This window comes from Emys orbicularis, chromosome 2 (assembly GCF_028017835.1).
Source record: "Emys orbicularis isolate rEmyOrb1 chromosome 2, rEmyOrb1.hap1, whole genome shotgun sequence".
In the NCBI taxonomy this organism is placed as follows: Eukaryota; Metazoa; Chordata; order Testudines; family Emydidae; genus Emys; species Emys orbicularis.
The window spans coordinates 294,388,443-294,408,883 of NC_088684.1; the positions used below are offsets into that span (position 1 = coordinate 294,388,443).

The 20,441-nt window shown below is 55.0% G+C and overlaps 1 protein-coding gene across 1 annotated transcript in view; it reads left to right on the forward strand.

Moving 5' to 3' along the window:
• Positions 1 to 20,441, forward strand: part of NBEAL2 (neurobeachin like 2) — a 121,026-nt gene that overhangs the window by 46,667 nt on the left and 53,918 nt on the right. The window contains exons 7-10 of the mRNA XM_065397779.1: positions 4,103 to 4,188; positions 5,763 to 6,069; positions 6,822 to 6,928; positions 14,891 to 14,974. Coding sequence (XP_065253851.1) covers positions 4,103 to 4,188; positions 5,763 to 6,069; positions 6,822 to 6,928; positions 14,891 to 14,974 — 584 coding nt within the window. The remainder of the gene's footprint in view (positions 1 to 4,102; positions 4,189 to 5,762; positions 6,070 to 6,821; positions 6,929 to 14,890; positions 14,975 to 20,441) is intronic.

Below are 20,441 nucleotides of genomic sequence, written 5' to 3' on the forward strand. Positions count from 1 at the left end.
CCTCGTGGGGTTTTCGGTGGCTGGTGTTTGTATCAATGCAGGGAGCTGGGCTTCTGACCATGTGCCTGCTGGTATCTTCTCCAATCTGTCTCTTGTTTCCTTCCCTTTTCTGTAGCACCCTCCCTTCTGCCGCCAACCCACACACCCGACTCGCAACCTCGCTCCTCTCATCCTCGCTCTTCCCCTTCTCAGTGCCCATCCTGCTGCTTGCCTGGGGAGCTGGGTTCTCGTCCCCGATTGCTGTGTGGCGCTGCGGGAGTCTCCTTGTGCCTCGGCTTTCTCGGTTGTAAAACAGGGCTAATGCTCGTGAGCCTCCCTTTGTAAAGGGCTTTGAGATCGACCATGAAAAATGCTGAGATCTCAGGTACGCTCCTTGCTGCCCTTAAAAGGAAATGGTCAGCTCCGACTTGGCCCCAGGCGTAGGTCTTGTAGAAGCAGCATTTAATCATAGACCCACAGGGACCGGAAGGGTCATCTAGTCTAACCCCCTGCCAAGATGCAGGGTTTGTTGTGTCTAAACCAGCCGAGACACATGCCTCTCCAGCCTCTAAATAAACCCCAGCATGATGTGCTTGGAAATCCTCTGAAAAATGGAGCTAGAGAAGGCCAAAGCTTGGCATTACAAACCTACGGCCAGGGCTGCCTAGACTGAGGCAGTCTAGTCTGACCTACTCCTAACCCAGGCCAGAGAACATCTCCCACAAGGATTCCTGCACCGTGCCCTGGCCCCAAACCCTGTAATAGTACTACGCTAAGCTGTACGGTGCCTGGACAGCACTGCAATCTCCTGTAAGTGAAACAGCCATCCAAGCTGGATGCCCAGTTACCAGCTCCCTGAACCATGCGTGTGGCATGCAGAGATGCTGGTGCCACAGAAGATGTTTAATGCTGAAGGTCAAGAGGTGTTTCCGTGAGGGTTTTTTTAAAACTTCCATTGAGAAGGGCTTTGTTTAAGAAAACACCCATTTAAACCCCATCCATGTCTTTCCTGCCCAAATAAGTTTGCTTTGGAGGTAGCACATGACACCCGGAATGTGAAACTGACTAGCAACAGAAGTGAAACTGAGCAGTCCCTTTGCCTCTGAAATGAAGAGAGTAAACAGTGTAAAGCCACTGTTGTGGCCTTCTTACCTACCCAGGATGGTGGTGCTTGTAACCCAGGTGAGTGAGTGTTTCTAGCCAGACGCTGATCCTCATAGCTCAAGCCAGCAGGAAGTTGTCAAGGGAAGAGGTGAGGAATGATTAAGTGACTTAGAGAAAGAAGCTCACGATCCGGCAAAAGGGGTGACTCCTGCTCTCGAATCTCGGTGCATTGCATCTGTGTGGGTTGGATGGCTTTTAATCCATCTGTTATGCTGTTTCTCCTTTCTCCCTTGGGTTGGCGTTGTTTTCCCCAGTGGTGTGGAACACGCTCTCTGCAAAGCCTAGTGCGATGTTCTGCACAAACATCGCTGGGCAAAGGTCGTGTGACGTGTCCTTGGTCTTTTGTATTTTGTGTGTGTGGAGCATTCCGCGTAATGGGCCTCTGATCCTGGGTGGGCAGTATGGTAACTCAAACAGGAATGATAAAGCGACCAATATTAACTACATACGCTTACCATGCTCGATATACCTCATAACCCTGAGCCCCCCAGCACGGTTAAGTGACTTGCCCAAGGGCACATAGGGGAGTCTGTGGCAGAGCTGGGAATTGAATTTGCCTCTCGAGTCCCCCTCCAGTGCCTGAGCCACGAGGCCTCTGATGCTACCACTAAGGGGGAAACTATTGGCAAAGGAGTAGGAACTATTGGCAAGCAGTGTACATGTACCTGGCTCTTGGTCTTGCCTTTCTGCGCAGCGGCCCTATCGTGGGGGAGAGGGGAGATGAGTTGTGAGCTAACAGCCCGTCAGCTTTGTGTCCCGCAAGGAGAGCGTTGAAACGTGGAGTCCTGTGGAGCAAGTTTGCATCGACTTGGCCTGCTCCGGGCCTGCTGGGACTTGGAGCAGTTTCGTGGTCCCTGGGAGAGGCCGGGCTGGGGACTGGCTATGCTCCAAGGATTAGAGACCGGGGTCGCGTGCCATTGGTCTCGTCACCCTCCTCCCCCAGCAGTTGCCGTGCCCCTCGCTAGGAGGGAAATGCTGCGCTCACCTCCCGGCCCGCGCTCGACGCGTGAATGTCGTGCTAGCCCAAGGCACCGAGCTGGCAGCACTGGCTGGATGCAGGGCAGGCTTCCCCGCACGCTGACTCAGCCTGACCTGGGGGGTTGGTGGGGAGAAAGTTCCTGGCTTCTCTACTGGGTCTGCCAACAAGGGGGAGCTGATTGAGGTGGCAGCATAAGTGCTGGAGACCCCGTGGCCTGAGAGGTGACTGTTTTGGGGCAGCGGGACCCCCATAAGGGGAGCCCAGGTTGGGAATGGAACCAGGTGTGGGCAGAGCCAAACTAGAGGAGGAGAATATTCCCCTCTCCCCCTGCCACGAGGGTTCCCTGCACTGGCTTCGCACGACGGCCTGCTTGCAGGCGTTCCAGGGCGCTGGCTGAGCAGTCCCTGACCAGTCCGCCGTTAGCAGCCCTTGGCGTGAGCGCTGAGGGGCCCAGTAGCGTTTCGCTCGTCTGTTTATATCCTCCCAGGGTCTTTCCTGTAGGAAACTGGGTTTTGGCTTCCTGGATGCTTCCTCTAGGTGAGATGCTGCCTCCCAGAGTAGCTGCACCGCGAGCTCTCTCTCCCAGCCAGAGGAAGTGGGGCTGCCGCACCCAGCCGGAGCGCTTTTCATCTTCAAAGCGCTTCCTGAGCGCCCGTCACGTTCTGTTTGATCCGCATGCTCTGGGCTGGGGTTGACACCGGGAGGGTTTCGCTGTTGGGCAGAATGAGAGAATTCCCCACCCCTCTATTCCCCGACATCCCTATCACAGCGGGACCGAGGGAGCGTTCCCACCCTACAGCGGTACAGCTCTGATCTGGGAAGGGCGTTAGCTAATGCAGCCCCTCTCCCTCCCTGCACGGGGCAGGCTCCCTCCCGTAAGCTCGCTTGGGTCCATTTTAAATAAGAGCGTGTTTGCCCTTCGGTAGCATCTTCCAGCTAAGGAGTAGGAGGTGAGCTTTCCAAATAGTGAGTGAAGAGCTGGGGGTGGAGGGGCAGCTGTGTCAGCCTCCTCTTACAGATGGGGAAACTGAGGCCCAGAAAAATTCTAAACCAAGGCCACATGGTGAGTCAGTGGCAAAACTGGAAGTGGGACTCAAATCCTTGGTCTCCCAAGGGGCACTAGCGCCCCATCCTAACTGGCATGACTTACTCCACCTCTGGAGACAGGGGGGCGATCTGAGTGTGCCCTAAGTTACTATTTATAATGTGTAGTGTGGTAACGCCTAGAGGGGCAACCCAAATGAAGGCTGCGTGTGCTAGGCCCTGTACATACACCCAGTGAGAGCCAGTCCCTCTCCCACCGAGCTCACAATCTAAATAGACCCAGCAGAGAAAGGAAGCAGTGTCATCCTGGCTTTACTGGTGGGGAAACTGAGGCACCAAGTGACACAGCTTGTGATACAGATCCCCGGGAGGTCTTTCCATTGATTTCAGCAGGCATCGAGTCAGGCCTGACGTGCCCAAGGCCACACGCAGCGCCTGTGGCAGGTCTGAGTCCCAGCCCGGCACTGTACCCATAAGGCCAGCCTTCCTCGCTCATGGTGAAGAAAATGTAACCAAGAGAGGCCCCTTCTTCCTCCGATCCCCAGTGGTTGGCAGCCTGGGTAAGGGCTCTGGCTGTGCCACAAGTGGAGGGGAAAATCCCCATGTTCGCTCGTAATGGCCATATACCATTAGATCATCTGCTGCACGTCCTAGAGAAACCCCCGCTGACTGTACGCTGGGAGATCTCTCCCCATCCAGGGCATCTCCCCAGCAGTCGTGCCCCCCGAGCCCCATGCTCGCACCCCATAAAGAGAGTGCCCTTGGTCACTGATTCCCAACCTGCTACTCCCCCTGCCTTTGCTCAGTGGTAACCCAGGTTCTCCATGTGCCCCAGAAGTGGGAGTTTGGGGTCGAGCTAAATCCACCCCCCTCCAGAGATTGGTGCTCAGTCTCCGGCTGACCAGCTAAACCGCTCTCCCCGCTTGCCCTTTGCAGGGAGCTTCCAGGACGAGGGGCAGCTTCCCGAGGCGCTCCAGCTGCGACTCATCCACCTCTTGGGAGCCATTATCTCTGGAGCCAAGGTAACTCGTCCCTAGCCGCTGTGGGGTCCCCTCCTTCCTGAAAGCCAAGCTCCACCCCTGGGGAGGTAGAGGTGGGGAGGGGGGGAGCGGGCGTGGCATGTCTGATAACCAAGGATGCGGGATTCCACACCCTTTCCGGAGATCTTTAAGGACGGGGGGGCCGAACACCTGTCGGGGATGGTGTAGCTTTTCATGGTCCTTCCTCACGGTGGGGAGGCTGGACTAGGCGACTTCTCGAGGTCCCTTCCAGCCCCACATTTCTAGGACATAAAAGCAAACTGCTTGGATCCCCTCTGCATTTGCCGCCTGTTGTATGCTCACTCCCACTTGCTGCCCCGCAGCTAGTGGGGTGTCCTTGGAGAGCAGGGGCGGTGTAATGTGCAGCTGGCTGTGTTCGGCTGGCCTGAAAGCCCGGACGGAGCCAGCGCTGCCTTTAAATGTCCCTTGTGTTGGTTTAGGAGGAAAATACTTGTATTGCAGCAGCGCTTACGGGCCCCAGCAAGATCGGGGCCCGTTGTGCTGGGTGCTGCACGCATGTCTAGAGAGTCCCTGCCCGGAGGAGGTCACAGGTCAACCAGCAAGGCGGAGGGAGGATGTTATCCTCATTTTACAGGAGCAGGGCTCAGGCCCTGGGAGTCTGACACACCGATACTTAGCCACCTGGAGGCAGTGTGGCTCAATGGCACTAGACTGGGAATCAGGAGACCTGGGTTGTACGCCCTGCCCCATACCTGCTGGGTGACCTTGGGCCCGTCACGTTCTCTCACTGTGCCTCAGTTTCCCTGCCCATAAAATGGGGATAATGATACCGATCCTCCTGGGTGATCTAGGGATGAAAAATGCAATATGTCATGTCAACACCCTTGCCCCTCTCAGGCATTCGGAATCCTGCCTCTGCCGAGAGTAGGGCTGAAAACAAGCGTTCCCGGTGTCTGGCCTCGCGTCGCCCTGCGAGGCCCCATGGAATCTCTCGTCCCAGCCGCCACTTCTTTATTACTGGTGGGGAGGGTGATGCGGGAAGAGATGAGAGCACTGCTGATTTGGGTCCTGGGAGGAGCCTATGGCAGCTCCTGGTGCTTTAGGTATACAGGAGGGGGGGAGGTAGGGATTGTGGGGCACAGGCTGTCTGAGACAGATTCACAGTGGGTGCACTTCAGATATTGCAGGTACCTTCTTTCCTTCTTCCTAGCGTCGTCCTCTTCGCTCTTTTTCTTCCCCATCCTCCCTCTGCTTTCCTCCCTGTAAGCTGCAGCCAGTAGAGGGCGACGTGATCTCATGGCTTCTTTCGCCTGACTGCGTTACTGCCCTCTACTGGACAGCATTTGCAGGACAGACCCAAGCCTTGAGCATTAGACGCTCTTGCGGGAAGCTAGATTGTGCTAGCAGAAGGGGAGTCTCTGATGCCTGCTGAGGCCCAGCTTCCCAGCCGCTTGTGCGTGAAATCGCGCCGTACGTGAGCATGCCGAGCGCGGTGCACGTGTGTTTCTGCACAATGCCCAGCGCGCGGGCGCGATTCCCGCCCTGGGTCTGAGAATCCTGGGGCGCCAGCTAACGGGGCTGCTTTGTTTCAACAGCAAAATGCCCTGCAGGTGATCACGCCGGCCTCTGTGGAGGTCCTCATGCTGGTGCTCAGGCGGTGGTGCTCCCCCCGGAACGGAGACACCAAGGACCCCAAACTGCTGCAGCTGACCTTGAAGAGCCTGGTGGGAATGATTCACATCCTGCACGCCAGCAACCCGGGCCAGCGCAAGGTGGAGATCAGGACCATCTTGGACAGTTACTTCAAGGTCCTCAACTCCGACCAGCCCATGGCCTCTCTGGAAGGCCCGCCGGCCGCTCGCTGGGAGGAGGGCATGATTGCTCTCAGGGTGAACATGCTGGGTAGGTCGCTCTGGGAGGAGCTGGGCCTGGAGTTCCCGGGCTGCGGGGCGGGACAGGGCTCTGGGGTGGTGAGCTTTTCCCGCACAAGATAGGTATGGTTCCCTGACCGTGCACAACGCTGATGGGAGCTGATGGGGTAGTGGAATGAGATGAGGCTGTCCCTGGGGTTAGTCCCATAGGTCCTAGCAGGGCGATGCAGGCTGCTCCGCATCCCAGGGCACCAGGGCAGTGTGGCTCGGCCGCTGCTGGGAGTGCTAGTGAAGACTGGGCATGGCTATCCACCTGGTTTTAACCACCCCAGCTAGCCCTGCCTAAGGGAGGGCTCAACCGCGTGTTGTCTCGTCTTCACCTGCTGTTACCCTGGGCTCAGCACCATGGTGCTGACCGAGGCAACCCCGCCTCACGTCGTCAAGGCCTGGCCGTTCATCTGGCATGAAATCAGCATCCTCTTTGAGTGGCTGCCTCTCTCCGTCGGGCGCCTCTCTGGGAGGGGAGGACGATCTCTGTACCCTGCTAGAAATTAGGCACCGGCCGCTTTCCAGATTCCCTCTTGTCCCCCCAGGAGCTCTGGGGGTGGGTCACGTGCGGCCTGCTAACCCAGCTATTGGCAGTCCCAGCCTCCCAGGTTCACTTGCATGGCCCTCGGGCCTTATTTCTGCTCCTCTCCCCACGACTCTGCCATGGAGTGAGGCTCAGCCGCTGCTCCCCTCTCGGCTCGTGTTGATGGATGACTCTCTTCCTCTCGCCTTCAGATGCAATTCCGGAAATGCTGAATTGTGGCGACCGGCCAGTCCTGCAAGCCATGTTCCTCAGCAACAACTGCTTCGAACACATCATCCGGCTGATCCAGAACAGCAAGGTACGCTCCCCGGCACTCTGGGGTCGCAGGCGGCGTGGGAGGGACCTCTCCGAGTTTCCTTCTGCTTGGAAAAACCTGAATCGGGTCCTTCAGCTTCAGGGCTGGTCTCAGCAAGGAGACTTGTTCTAATCCTATTGGGATCCAGGAAGTGGGCAGGCGAAGCCTAAGAGGGGGTCCATAGGACCTGGAGACCAAAAAATTACGGGGGACAACTAATAAAAGAACAGGGACAGGAGTGCGGTCAAAGGGTCAAACGAAGTGAACCAGACGGGGACACCGAGCAGAGAACCCCGGACAGCGCCCACTGCTCCTCGAAGGCGTCAAGGGAGTCAGTGGACGCCGCCCAGAGGAACTCTGCCCGGATACGTGAACGGATGGAGGATCGGAAATAGGCCCCACAGTCACAGGAGACTCCATCGGCCAACCTCCTCACCCTGGTTTTATAGATGGCCACTTTCGCCAGGGCAGGAGGAGGTTGACCAGGAGATCCTGTGACTTTGTGGGGCGATGGATAGGGAGTGCATAAATAAAAAGATGAGGGGAAAAGTGCAACCAAAATTTTAGCAAAATATCCGTGAGGAGCCGGAATAGGGGCTGCAGCCTGGCGCACTCTAGGTAAATGTGCGCCAGGGTTTCCCTCGCGCCGCAGAAGGGGCAGGTAGAAGTAACTGAATGAGCCAGGTGCTCTGCGGGAACTTGAGCTGTTGACTTTGGGTTGCTCTCATCCCTCAGACGCCATTAACAGTCTCTTGAGTCACACACCCCCACCCCCACGCCCCAAAGATTGGGGTCTGTCATGCTGCAATACAACAGATCACCCAGCTAACGACGAGGAAGCTGAGAGGCCGTTGTTCTGGGTTGTGTGCCCTCTCCGAGAGGAGTCTGTAATTCCTGTGCTACACATCCACCCGGACCCACACTGCATGTATGTTGTAGCCTCAGCTTCACCCTAGATCTGCGGTTTGTCATTCGGCTTGCATGCTGTGTGGGGCAGAGCCTGTTTTCCTAGGCGTGTGCAGCACTTAGTGTCCTGAGAGGCTCCCACAACACACAAGGGTCCTCACTATTATTGTGGTGCAAGTGTTGTGCCTCTTACGCTAACGTCCTGACCACCAATGCACATTAAAGATTCCGATCCGCTTTTCTCAGCAGTAGGACTGTTAACCCTGCTGCCCTGGCCAAATTCCAGCAGGGCCCTAAACTCCCTGACTATTTTCACTTGCGCTCAGCATCCTTCATCTCCTGTCCTAAGCTGTTGCATAGTGTTCCTGTGTGGTGTTAACCAGCACACCCTAGAAGTGGCCGCACATCATGGCACGTGAAAGCTGATCCTGTTTGGCCTTGTGTGTTAATTTCAGGATCTTTCTTACTTGTTGCTAATGGAAGAGGCGGAAAGAGCCCAGCTAGGTTTTTGATCCCCAGGCTGCATTTGCAGGGCTGACAATTGGGAAAGGTCTGTTAACTTACTTACTGAGCGGGCTTGCCCTGGAAATGCGATGGGCGAGGGTATGGAGCTGCCGCACTCCCATTTCTAACTGGAACCCGGAGTTCCAGCCCAGATGCCTGCAGTTCATTCACCTGACTTTATCTGGAGGCCGCTTTTTATTCATTTGAAGGAAAATAAAAAACAACACATCATCTTTGCTCTTCATTTTGTGTCTGTCCTGCTGCAGTGGGTCTTTGTGGCCCATCAGTCTGTGCTTCCCTCCACGCAGGAGATCTACAGCCGTTCATCCATCTCGCTGCAGTTTCCAAGTCCGGCCTGGCTTTGGCACGGTGCGTGTTCGTTCTGCCCGGAAAACCCCTTAAATCCTCACTTGTACACAAAAGGAAGATTTACATTCATTCGTAACAAACCGAAAGCCGGACCCTGCTGGAATCTTGCTCCGCCTCTCTCCCGTGTGTTATTTTTAACTTTGGTTTAAACAAACCAGGTGTGGGTTGGCTGGAATTTTCCCATTTATGGCATTGACCGGAGTGGTGGCTCAGAACACGCACTGTTCACATGTGTCTCCCCCCACCAGCTGCCCCCTGCCCATGTTTGGCACTGAGAGCCCATCTTTTCAAAACAGGCGATCCAGGGGGGCTCTTCATTTTAGCAGCTTCAACCAATAAGGTGCCACTCGGGCAAGCTCTGAATCTCAGTGACCACCAGTGGGTGCTGTTGCAAACACTTGCAGCTGAAGAGAGGGTGTCTCTTCCCTAGGAGAGGCTGAAATTGGCCACGTTAACAACTAGATTCCTAGATCTACAAGAAGCTACACCTGAAGCTTTTTCTGTGGTGAATCCAAGGGGGCCTCGCAACAGGCGAAGATGTGCGGGTGAACGTGGCTTGGAATTGGGGAGGGGAGACAGGCCGGCACTCTAAGTTGAGGAGTGGCTCCAGCATTCCCTGAACCAGCTCTTCTTCTGTTGTTAAAATCCGGGCTGTCGTGGGAGCGCTCTTAGCCCTTCGCAGCCCTGCCAGGGCTTTCGTCCGTTCTGAGTGTTTCAGAACTTGGGTTCAGGTGGCTGGGAGCGTATCTGTCAGAACGTCGCTCGCTCCGATGAGCGCCGCAGCCCTGCAGCTTTGCCACCTTGCCGGCCGCAAGAACCGGTGGTGGAGAGCTAACAGATTAGTGCAGGGTGGCACCGATTGTTTGGCAGGTCTGGAGCCATTCACCTTATTGAAGAGGGTGCTTGGTGCTGTACGGTTTGCGATGGGCTTCGTGCACAGTAATCAGCCCTTGGCAGGGGGATAGGTGGTGGCATCACCCTGCCCTAGGGGTCTTGGTGGGGGGCGGGGTGAGGCAGAGAGGGAGAGTGACTTGTCAGAGGCCACGGAGGCAGTCTGCAATAGAACCAGGATGCGAACTCAGGGCTCCCGCTGCTGTGATCGGGTCCCGCCTCTCTCAGATGTGCCCTCTAGGTGTCCCTTTGTCCCAGCACGGCTGGAATAGTGCGCATGTTACACGAACTCTTCGGCACAGGCTCATGCGTCTGCAGCAGCCGCCGGCTTGTCTTGGGCGTGCTCGGAGTGTCCCAGCAGGGTGCTGTGGGCCTGCGGGCCGGTGCTGTGCAGTGGAGGGGAACACAGCCAGGTAGGCGGGTTCTCCGAAGGACGAGCAGCCCCGTGCTGGCTGTGTCTCTGAGCTCCCGCCCAGACTCTTTCAAAGAATCAAGTGCAATTAGATTGCGCTCTGCTCCCTGCTGCTCCTTGCTCCCCCAGGCCCGCGGGATCAATCATCGGGGACGCTAACAAGATTTTCCACCTCTCTCCGTCATCTGATGCCATCTCCAGCTGCTGCTGTTGCCGGGGAAATGGCAGCTCCGGTCCTGTCCTTGGCAGAACTGCCGCTGACTGAGGAGCTGCTGGCTAATCCGTGTCCGACACAGGCTGCTGCTGGGAGACGGGGGAGCAGAGGAGGGTAACTCACAGCAGGCAACTTTGATCGTGGGCTTTTTAAATGCAAGGAGCAGGCTGCTCTCCAGGGCTCTGTGCTGCTCAGTAGTGACTCCTGTGGTCAAGGGAGGAAAGCAGTGTCGGCAATATGAGGTGTTGGGCCGCGAATCCTTGTCCTTCCTCTCTGATCCCATCTGCCCCCAGCTCGATGCAGCAACTCGCAGACTGGCTGCATCACTTGCACTCCAGATTGCTTTCGGGACCGTTCTATGGGTGCCCTCGCAGGCGACCCAAGTCCCCATTTGAGCTGAGCAGCCTCCTGTAACTGTCTCCTTTGAGCTTCCTTCCGCAGATCCCTAGTGATTTGTCCTCCCATCCTGCTCTCCGGGGTTCCCCGATCTTCCCTTCCCAGTAACTCACTGCTGCCCGCTCAGCACGCCAGCCCTAGAGCCCAGTGCCTCTGCGTTAATCTGCCGTTGGCCCTGCAGGCGGAAGTTTCCTTTGGCGGCTTTGCTGCCTCGCTACAAACAGCGATGCATCTTCTTTCCCCTGCTGCTTCACCCTCCGTGCATCGGAAAGGGACCAGAGATGCAGCGTAACCGGACACGTAGCCCGTTATCTCAGAGCCTGCCTGGAAAGCAAACGCTGGGGCTGCTCTCTGACAGTGAGCATTAGCCCTCACCTGAGTATAGTGGGAAGGGCTCAGCCGGGGCCTCGGACAAGGCATTTGAAATGTCTCTGCCCTCTTTGAACTTCTCTGTGGAGAACAGAGAGGCCCTGACGATTATTCCTGCTTGGTTTTGTTCCATTCCAAATTCAGGTCTTGTCCACCCTGTCTTTCCGGGAGGACGCTATGGACAACTGGAGAACTAGTAGGCTTCTGTTGTTATGAGGCTTTCAGGAGATCTTCTGTGACTCTGCAGTAGGATGGGATAACTGGATGTAATGAGATGGAACTGAGTAAAGTCGGGCTGTTAATCGCAGTTAACTCACGCGATTCACTCAAAAAAATTAATCGTGATTTTAAAAAATTAATCGCGATTAATCACACTTACAACAATAGAATACCAATTGAAATGTATTAAATATTTGTGGATGTTTTTCTACATTTTCAGTATTGATTTCAATTACAACACAGAATGCAAAGTGCACAGGGCTCACTTAATATTATTTTTTATTACAAATATATGCGCTGTAAAATGGTAAACAAAAGCAATAGTATTTTTCAGTTCACCTCATACAAGTACTGAAGTGCAATCTCTTTATTGTGAAAGTGTAACTAACAAATGCAGATTTTTTTTGATTACATAACTGCACTTAAAAACAAAACAGTGTAAAACTTTAGAGCCTACGAGTCCATTCAGTCCTACTTCTTATTCTGCCAATCGCTAAGACAAACAAGTTTGTTTACATTGACGGGAGATAATGCTGCCTGCTTCTTATTTACAGTGTCACCTGAAAATGTGAACAGATGTTCACATGGCACTTTTGTAGCCGGTGTTGCAAGGTATTTGCATGCCAGGTATGCTAAATATTCATATGCCCCTTCATGCTTCGGCCACCATTCCAGAGGACATGCTTCCATGCTAATAATGCTCGTTAAAAAAATAATGTATAAATTAAATTTGTGACAGAACTCCTTGGGGGGAGAATTGTATGTCTCCTGCTCTGTTTTACCCCCATTCTGCCATATATTTCATGTTATAGCAGTCTCGGATGATGACCCAGCACATGTTCGTTTTTAAGAACATTTTCACAGCAGATTTGACAAAACACAAAGAAGGTACCGATGTGAGATTTCTAAAAATAGCTACAGCACTCGACCCAAGGTTTAAGAATCTGAAGTGCCGTCCAAAATCTGAGAGGGACTAGGTGTGGAGCAGGCTTTTAGAAGGCTTAAAAGAGCAACACTCTGATGCTGAAAATACAGAACCCACACCACCAAAAAAGAAAATCAACCTTCTGCTGGTGGCATCTGACTCAGATGGTGAAAATGAGCATGCGTCAGTCTGCACTGCTTTGGATCGTTATCAAGCAGAACCCGTCATCAGCATGGATGCGTGTCCTCTGGGATGGTAGTTGAAGCATGAAGGGACATATGAACGTTTAGCGCATCTGGCACGTAAATATCTTGCGATGCCAGCTACAACAGTACCATGCGAACGCCTGTTCTCACTTTCAGGTGACATTGTAAACAAGAAGCAGACAGCATTATCTCCTACAAATTGTAACCAACCTTGTTTGTCTGAGTGATTGGCTGACCAAGTAGGACTGAGTGGACTTGTAGGCGCTAAAATTTTACATTATTTTATTTTTGAATGTGGTTTTTTTGTACATAATTCTCCATTTGTAAGTTCAACTTTCATGGTAAAGAGATTGCACTACAGTACCTGTATGAGGTGAATTGAAAAATACATTTGTTTTTTTGGTTTTTTATAGTGCAAATATTTGTAATCAAAAATAAAGCGAGCACTGTACACTTTGTATTCTGTGTTATAATTGAAATTAATATCTTTGAAAATGTAGTAAACATCCAGAAATATTTAAAATAAATGATATTCTATTGTTTAACAGCGTGAATAATCACGATTAATTTTTTTAATCACTTGACAGCCCTAGAGCAAAGGTAAATCTCAAATGAAATCGCGGGGCAAGTCTCCTAATGGGGAGATCCATTAGACCGTGTAAAGGTCCCCCCAGGGGAGGGACCCCGCCTTGGTTCTCCAGCGTCCTACGACATGGCCTCGGGGGTGGGAGGCAGATATGGATGTCTGGCTCTCCCAGGCAGTCTGCGTGTCTGCCTAGGGCTCTGTGAGCCATTGCCGTTCGTATTTGTGAAATGATGCTGTCTGTGCAAAGGCTGTGCCTGCTGGTCCTCCAGACCCCATGTTGGGACGTAGCTGATTGTCGAGGCCAGCCATTCCCCATCTTTCCAGGGCGCTGTCACCATGAAGTGAGATCCCAGGGGACTGTGGGAAAGACAGGCTGCATAGGTGACTCAGCACCATGCCTGATGGTATTTTAATACATTGGCGGTGAGTTAAGACTGAAACCTCCAAGCGATACCCCTCCAGCAAGCCCCACAATGCAGGGAGGGAGTGACAGCTACTCTGAGATTAGGGGAGCAATGGCTGGTAGCAGAGGGAGACTGCACTTAGCAGGGGGAGTAAGGTCTACTCTGCAGGGTAACCGGACATCACCTGTGCACATAACCATGTGATGCTTTTCGATCTTGCGTTGCACGTGGGCCCAATCCTGAAGAGTCAGTGTTTCGTTCACGTAGCCGGCGTCACTTGGGTCTGGCCTCACATTAGCCATGGAATAATCTGTGTGGAAGCTGCTTGGCCTGCTGCCCATAAGCATGTTCACAACACTGCTAAATGACTCTGTGCCCTGAGATGGTTTCAGAGATCACCCCCTCTCCAGGCACCCAGGGATGGATTTGGAGCTCAGTTATGCTGTCGCGCTGAGAGTAACACCGCTGATTTCAGTGGCATGGCTCCGGTGCTGTGCTGGCGTGACGGTGGAGAGCAGAACCTGACTGCTGATAGTTCAGAGAAGGGCCTGTTTTTCCCGTGTCCTGATCTTTGCTCTCCAGATGAGACCAGCTTTCCTTCCTCCGCCCCCCTAAAAGCTAGAACAGAGACCGAGCCCTGGAACCTGGCACAGAGCAAGGGCGCTTGAGAGTCTTTATTTTATTTATTTATTTATTTTTTGACAAGGCATTCCGATTCCTCTGATCCTCGCTGGTTTCTGCCCAGTCTTGCCGTACTGGGAAGAGCCGGAGAAGACAATGACAATCCGGTTCTTGAAAGCAAATTGACTCAGGCTGGTCGACGGGGCCAGACTGAAGCCCTAAATTGGCGAGCCCTGTATTATCCCCGCAGCCAAGACTGGAAGAATGCAGCCTTCCCCATGCACATGCTGCCCCATCCGCGTTCCTTGTCTCTGGCCTGCTCGTAGAGGCTTACGGCAGAGGTGCCGGTGGCGGTCTCTGTGATGTGCGTGGCAGCTGGCGTGAGATTCCCCCCAAACTTGCTTCATAGATGCCACTAAACAGCGGGGGTTACTCAGGCACTAATTACCCGGGTGGCCTTCGGGTCAGTGACCTGGAGGGGAAAGCCCCATTGCCGGTTCCCAGGAGCAATTGCTACCAGGCTGTTTTACAATCCACTTCCAGCATTAAGATTTCAGGACCTGCCTTGTTTTCCCCCCCGACCCCACCCCGCCATGCTCTACCCTGCCATTTAAAGTCAGTGCACAGGAGAAATGCCAGCTGATCTGAGGCTGCAGAGACGAGACTTCATAAACCATATGTCAGAGGCAGGCTGCAGGCCAGAGTTTAGAACCTGATCCAGGGCCTATGGGGGTCAGTATCTCTCCCCTGGACCCTGTCCCAGATCGCTGCACCCTCTGGCTCTGGGAGGGCGTCCAGGTTGGAGCGGTGTCCCAGCGACGATGCAGCGCAGTTGGAAGCCCAGCTGGTTCCTCCTAGGTGTGCCCGTCCGTGGTGTGCTTAACCGTCTCTCTCTCTCTTTCCCCGTGGCTGACGTAAGCTTTTCTGCCCACCTTTTCGACAGCTCTACGTGAGCGGGGCGCGTAAAGCGGACGAGACGGGGAGCGAGCTCGCCGCACGCTTACTGACCGAGAGCGATGTCCAGAAGGTATTGCACGTCACTGGTGGTGGCCAGGGCAACGCTCAGGCTGTGGCTGCTTTTGTTAATTTCTTTTCCGCTGCAACAAACCGGGTGATGTCAGCAGCGCCATCAAGCCCGGGGGGGGATGGAGGGAGAGGGGATGCCACGCTTTTGCCCGTGGTTCTGTGCCCAGCTGTCAGGCAAGTTCTCCCTGCACCGTCCAGCTAGAGGGGGGAAGGAAATAAGACCTGAGCTGGCCCAGCGCCTGTTGGCTTGGATGGGGGGTTGCGTATCCCAAATGGAGGGTGAGATTTTATCCTTGCTTGGTGCTTTCTGTCCCCAAGGGCTTGGCCCTGATTGGGGAAACTGAGGCAAAGCCCCAGGGGCTGGCAATGGAGCGAGGTGGGTGCCTGGCAGGCCTCTGTCTAAACCACACAACCTCGCCCTTCGCCCGCCCCTGCTAAAATTCATTTTGCCTTCACACAGACCGGGACTGGATCTCTGAGCAGAGCCGACCGTTATGGATGCGCTCCACTCATAGTACCGTAGTGCCTCCCAACAGCCCTAGGAGCGAGACACAGGCCGGTATTCTCCTCCCCCTTTTACAGATGGGGAAACTGAGGCAGAGTGCTGCATGGAGTCCTAGAGTCAGAGTCATGAAGTTCAAGGCCAGAAGGGCCCCCCCAGATCATCTGCTCTGGCCTCTCGCATGACCTGGGCCACTCCCATCAGCCCACCCAACCGAAACTGAACTGAGACTGAAGTATCACAGCCCGCAGGAGACTAGACTATGATGGGCCCAAGCATAGACTATCAGGGACCGAGGTGCACTAGTGCCCGATGCCCCTGCAAAGGTAGAGATACCCAGAGAACCCCAGCAAGTGCCCTGCACTCCAGAGGAAGGCAATCCATCCTTCCCCAAGGTCACTGCCAAGCTGAGCTGAATTGGACCCAGATCTCCTGGGTCCCAGTCCAGTGCCTTCCCCGCCAGGCCATCCTGCCCCCTCCCCGTCCTGCCGGCCCTTCAGTGCCTGCTTTGGGAGCCCGGGTGGATTTTAAGCTCTGGCAGCATAGCACGACTGGCCCCTGCCATAGTCTTGTGCCCAAGGCAGGTCTCCTGTACCCCGTGACTAGGTGAGAAATAACCCAGCCACCTCACCTCGCCGATGGCTTTGCGAGGCTGTTTGAACCCGCTCTTGGCTGCCTTCCTGGGTGTAATAGCCTAGGAAAGGGGCTGGGGTGCCCCAGAGCCTGGGGAAAGGGAGCAGCCGATGATTTCCAAGGGCATCATGTTGGAGCAGGTACTTACTACCCTGCTCTCTTCCGCTGTCTCTTTTTAAGACAGAGGATGGATTCAGAGGCTAAAATATGGGGGGGTGGAGGGGGGAATCCACCGTTCCATTTGGACGTCCCTAGCGCTGACATCCCTGGTTTGTGCAAGGTGATGGCATTTTGGAAATGAGCCTGCACCAATCACGTGTGTGTGTGTGTGTGTGTGTGCGTGTCGCGCTAGTCTCACGTCCATCGCTCTGAATACGTCCTGGCTCGCCTGTGCGGGGGGGGGGGGGGGGATAGCGCGGTCGCCCGTTGGATCCAAGAGAGCTGCCCGGCGAGGGCTCGCTGTTACTTGCTTCTCAGCCTTCCATGTGCGTGGCAACCGGGGAGCAGGAAGGCAGGCCTAGAAAGGGAATATCTGAAGTAACCCAAGCCCATCAGGTTGCCGGCCGGGAGACTAGCCCAGCGCACTGTTATAAACAGAGAGCCGCCGGCTGGTTCCATCCTACGCCATTAGCCAGGAACCCCGGGGCCCTCCTGGGAGTAGATTTCCAAGCGGTGTTGTCAGGAGGGCTGGGCCCAGTCCTGTAAGGTGCCAAGCGTATTCGAATCCCAACAATTTCCGTGGGAGTGGACGGGCGTGCAGTGCTGCCGCGAGAGGCGCTGAGGACCCAGGATCGGGCCCGTAAAATCCACCTTTGCATTGAATACGCCCTTTCCAAATCTTATGTCAAACTGGACGTCTTCTAAAATCCTTCCATTGCTGCCCCCCACCCCCCTAAAAACCCCTTAAGTATGATAGGGCAACTGATCGGGCGTGCGCTAGAGAGGAAAGGGTGCGACATTAATATTGGGCGTTGAAAAATGCCCTGTTGTTGGGCGACACCGGGCAGACCTGTAGTGAGCTCCGTCCTTCCTCCCCTCGAAACCCGGACGCTTGGGGCACCGCTGTTCAGGAGAAACAATCCGGAGCACGCGCCAGATCCTCAGCTGGTGTGAACAGGCGTCGCTCCGTTGAAATCAGTGTTGCGCTGGCAGTTAACGCCAGTTGCCCCTAGGGGTCTTGGGTAGCTCCCCCAGTGGGGCTATTGAGTGATGAGGGGGGGGTCTCTGTCCCCTCCTAGTTCTAAGGGCCCTGTTGCATGAACGGCCTGGAGTAATTCTCCTGCAGCCTGTGCTTATAAACGGCGTCCCCCTCTCACACACTCCCTGACCTTGTTCCTGAATTCCCAGCCTGGCGAGATTTGAAATGGATTTTTTTTTTTAGCAGTAGATGGAGCCTCCCCCCCTGGTTGGGAGGCTCTGACCTGCGTTCCCATTTCCTCCTTCCTTATCAGCTTGGTAGCTAGGGAACCGAGAGAGGTTTTCCGAAGCCGGGGGCTGTGCCTGGGCAGACTGGCTCTTCATTGAGCAGCAACTTCCTGGAGAAGCCACTTAGCCTGTCCCTCCCGAGGAAGGGAGCAAAGATAATCTCCTAACGAAGGAAGGCGGGCCTGGCCAGATGGAACAGCTGAGAAGTATTAACAGCCGGTGGCTCACAATACAATTTAATTACAGAAAACCAAGGGAGCCATAAAACGTTCCCTCTCCTTCCCTGACTCCGGGCTGACGGCTGCGGGAAAGCTTGTCGTTTGGTTTTAGACTTCTCCCGGGTTTGCAACATGCATGCGCATCTTGGGAGCGGGGTTTTGTGGCTTTCCCTGGGGAGTGGGCTGAGGGCTCTGGGGGAGGGGGAGGGGTGTGTGTAGAGAAACCCTTGCTCACCAGAAAAGGAGTTCTCTGAGGCTAACCCTCTTTCTCCTCCACCTTCGCATGCTTCAGGGACAGGGGATGGGAACAAGCCCTAACCAGCTGGCCTGGTGACCTCTTGATCTGTTTATGCCACTGGTCCTCTGGGCCGCTCGAGGTCTGCAGAACCCTCCTTGGGCCTGAGCTGAGTGAAAGTGTCTGAGACCCTGAAGGGGGAATGACCCAGGTCGGATGAACAGGCCGGGGGAACCCCTCACTGATTCACTCGATCAGCGTCTCCTGTTTTGGGTAGGATCTTGCCTTTGCTTCAGACCCTTCCTATCGCCAGCCACCTTTCCTCTGCCAGCTCCTTCCCTCCAAGCCCGGCGTTCCCTTGAGCCGAGCTGCCTCCAGCGGCCGCGGCGTACCGCTTCCTGCGCAGTTTGGTAGTGACGCTTTGGCAACCCAACCTCGGTTTGCATGCAAGGCACGACGGTTCCCCTTTCCATTGCATCTCAGAGGAGGGGGTCCCTTATGGCTCTGAGATGAGAGACGGCCGTAGTCGCTCCACGTAAGCTCTGCTACTTGGCTGCACCTCTTTATTTTACAGGTCGCTGGGCGATGCATCTTGAGTGGTCCTGGCTATTGCAGGGATAGAAAAAGCCGCCAGTCCAAAAGATTAGACTCCTGGAATTGGCCCAGTCTCCCTCTTTCTTACCAGAAATATCCTGTCACTTCTGGCCAGAAGGGAAAATTAATAGAGGCTCTCCCCTTTCCCACAACCCCTCCCCCCCCAGGTTGAGCTGGGGTTTTAAAGCCTAGATAAACCTGGGGACACAATGGAGCATTGGGCCAGGAGGGTGAAAGCTGGGGAGCATGTCTCAGCGTTCACTGGGGGCTGGCTGTTTTCCACAGGAAGGGTGGGGGTGGGGGTCTCAGGGCACGGCGACCGTGCCCCGGATCGTGGAGAAAAGGGAAAGCCGAGCCCAGGACGCGGAGGCGGCACTTGCACGTTTTGCCTCTCGCTCACACGTGGCGCCGTGTCGCTCTGACAGCTCCCTTCTCAAACGCCCCGGAGGCTCCAGCAGTCCTAGGCCTCGGATCCCGGGGCACAAACCTCCCTTCCGGGGCTGACCTGGGAGCAGTGGCGCTGTTTTCCACAAGGAACCACTCCCCTTCCTCAGCTGGCATCCTGCCCCTACTGAAGTCAAACCCCTGCTAATGGCAGCGGGTGCAGGAAATCTCCGCTTTCTGGCTCGTCCTCTTCCGGGGGGGGGTGGCCAATGACAGGAACTCTCTGTGCTCCTGGAGGTAGCAGCTGCGTGTACCTCCATCTACCCCTGTTCCTGCCGTCCCGCCTCTGGCTCCAGGGATGCCCTGCGCTCTGTCTGGCAGGGCCCTGCTCCTTCTGTCCTCCAGATGTTTCCTCTTGGGGCTTCTGTGCATCTTTCTCAGACTGCACTTCACTCTCTAGCCGCCCCTGTAGGGGAAAGGACCCAACCTGGGAATAGCCCCCTGAATCTCCCCAGCCCCCGAAGGGGTCACAGGATCACAACAGAGGCTGGATAGAATATCAGGGTTGGAAGGGACCTCAGGAGGTCATCTAGTCCAACCCCCTGCTCAAAGCAGGACCAATCCCCAACTTTTTTTTTTTTTTTTTTGGCCCCAAACAGCCCCCTCAAGGATTGAACTCACAACCCTGGGTTTAGCAGGCCAATGCTCAAACCACTGAGCTATCCCTCCCCCTGATTAAAAACCGCTCCATTCCCTCTTCCCTCCCAGCCCCTACTGGGTAACAGTCTTCCATCGGCCTTGAACAGCCCCAGGGAGAATGGATCTGCCCTGAGGGGCAAGGCCCAGTTGGACTGAATTTCTTTGCAAGATAAAGCAGCAGATGAAGGCAGGCTACCCTGCGGTCATCTCCTGTACCCGTCATGTGTCTGCATGTGAGAGCGTTGCCGTGTGGTCCCTAGAGGTGACCTGCAGAGTTTAATATTAAACGGGTGGATCTGAGCCTGACAACGGGAATCTGAATTCTCCCAAAGTTTGGGTGTGCGGGGGGGCGTTATCTCAGATAAATAGCGTGCTCCCCATAAATCCTGCCTGCCAAAGAGAATCTAGTCCCTGGGGTTCAGGGAGGGATGGGGGACATGAGACCCTTCCTTCCTGTAGGTCAGGTACAGCTGTGGCACTGTATGGATCTCTCTCCTATCTAATCCTAGGCGTCCTTTAGCCCCTAGCTCCTTTGGTGGCTCTGGGTAAGTAGGGGTGAAAGCTTTGGCACCTGCAGAACGAGGATTGTCCCAACTGCCTGTGGCCAGGCGGGTTTGCTCAGGGATGAACCTGAGTGAACTGGTGGTTTCTCCCCATCACTGACACGATGTAAAGAGAGAAAAATCCTGGCCGCTCCCTGTTGGCCAGTGACAGGTTCATGGTCTGATTTCTCTGAGGGGCCGGCTAGCCACAGCTCCTGTGAGCACTGCGGCTGCTC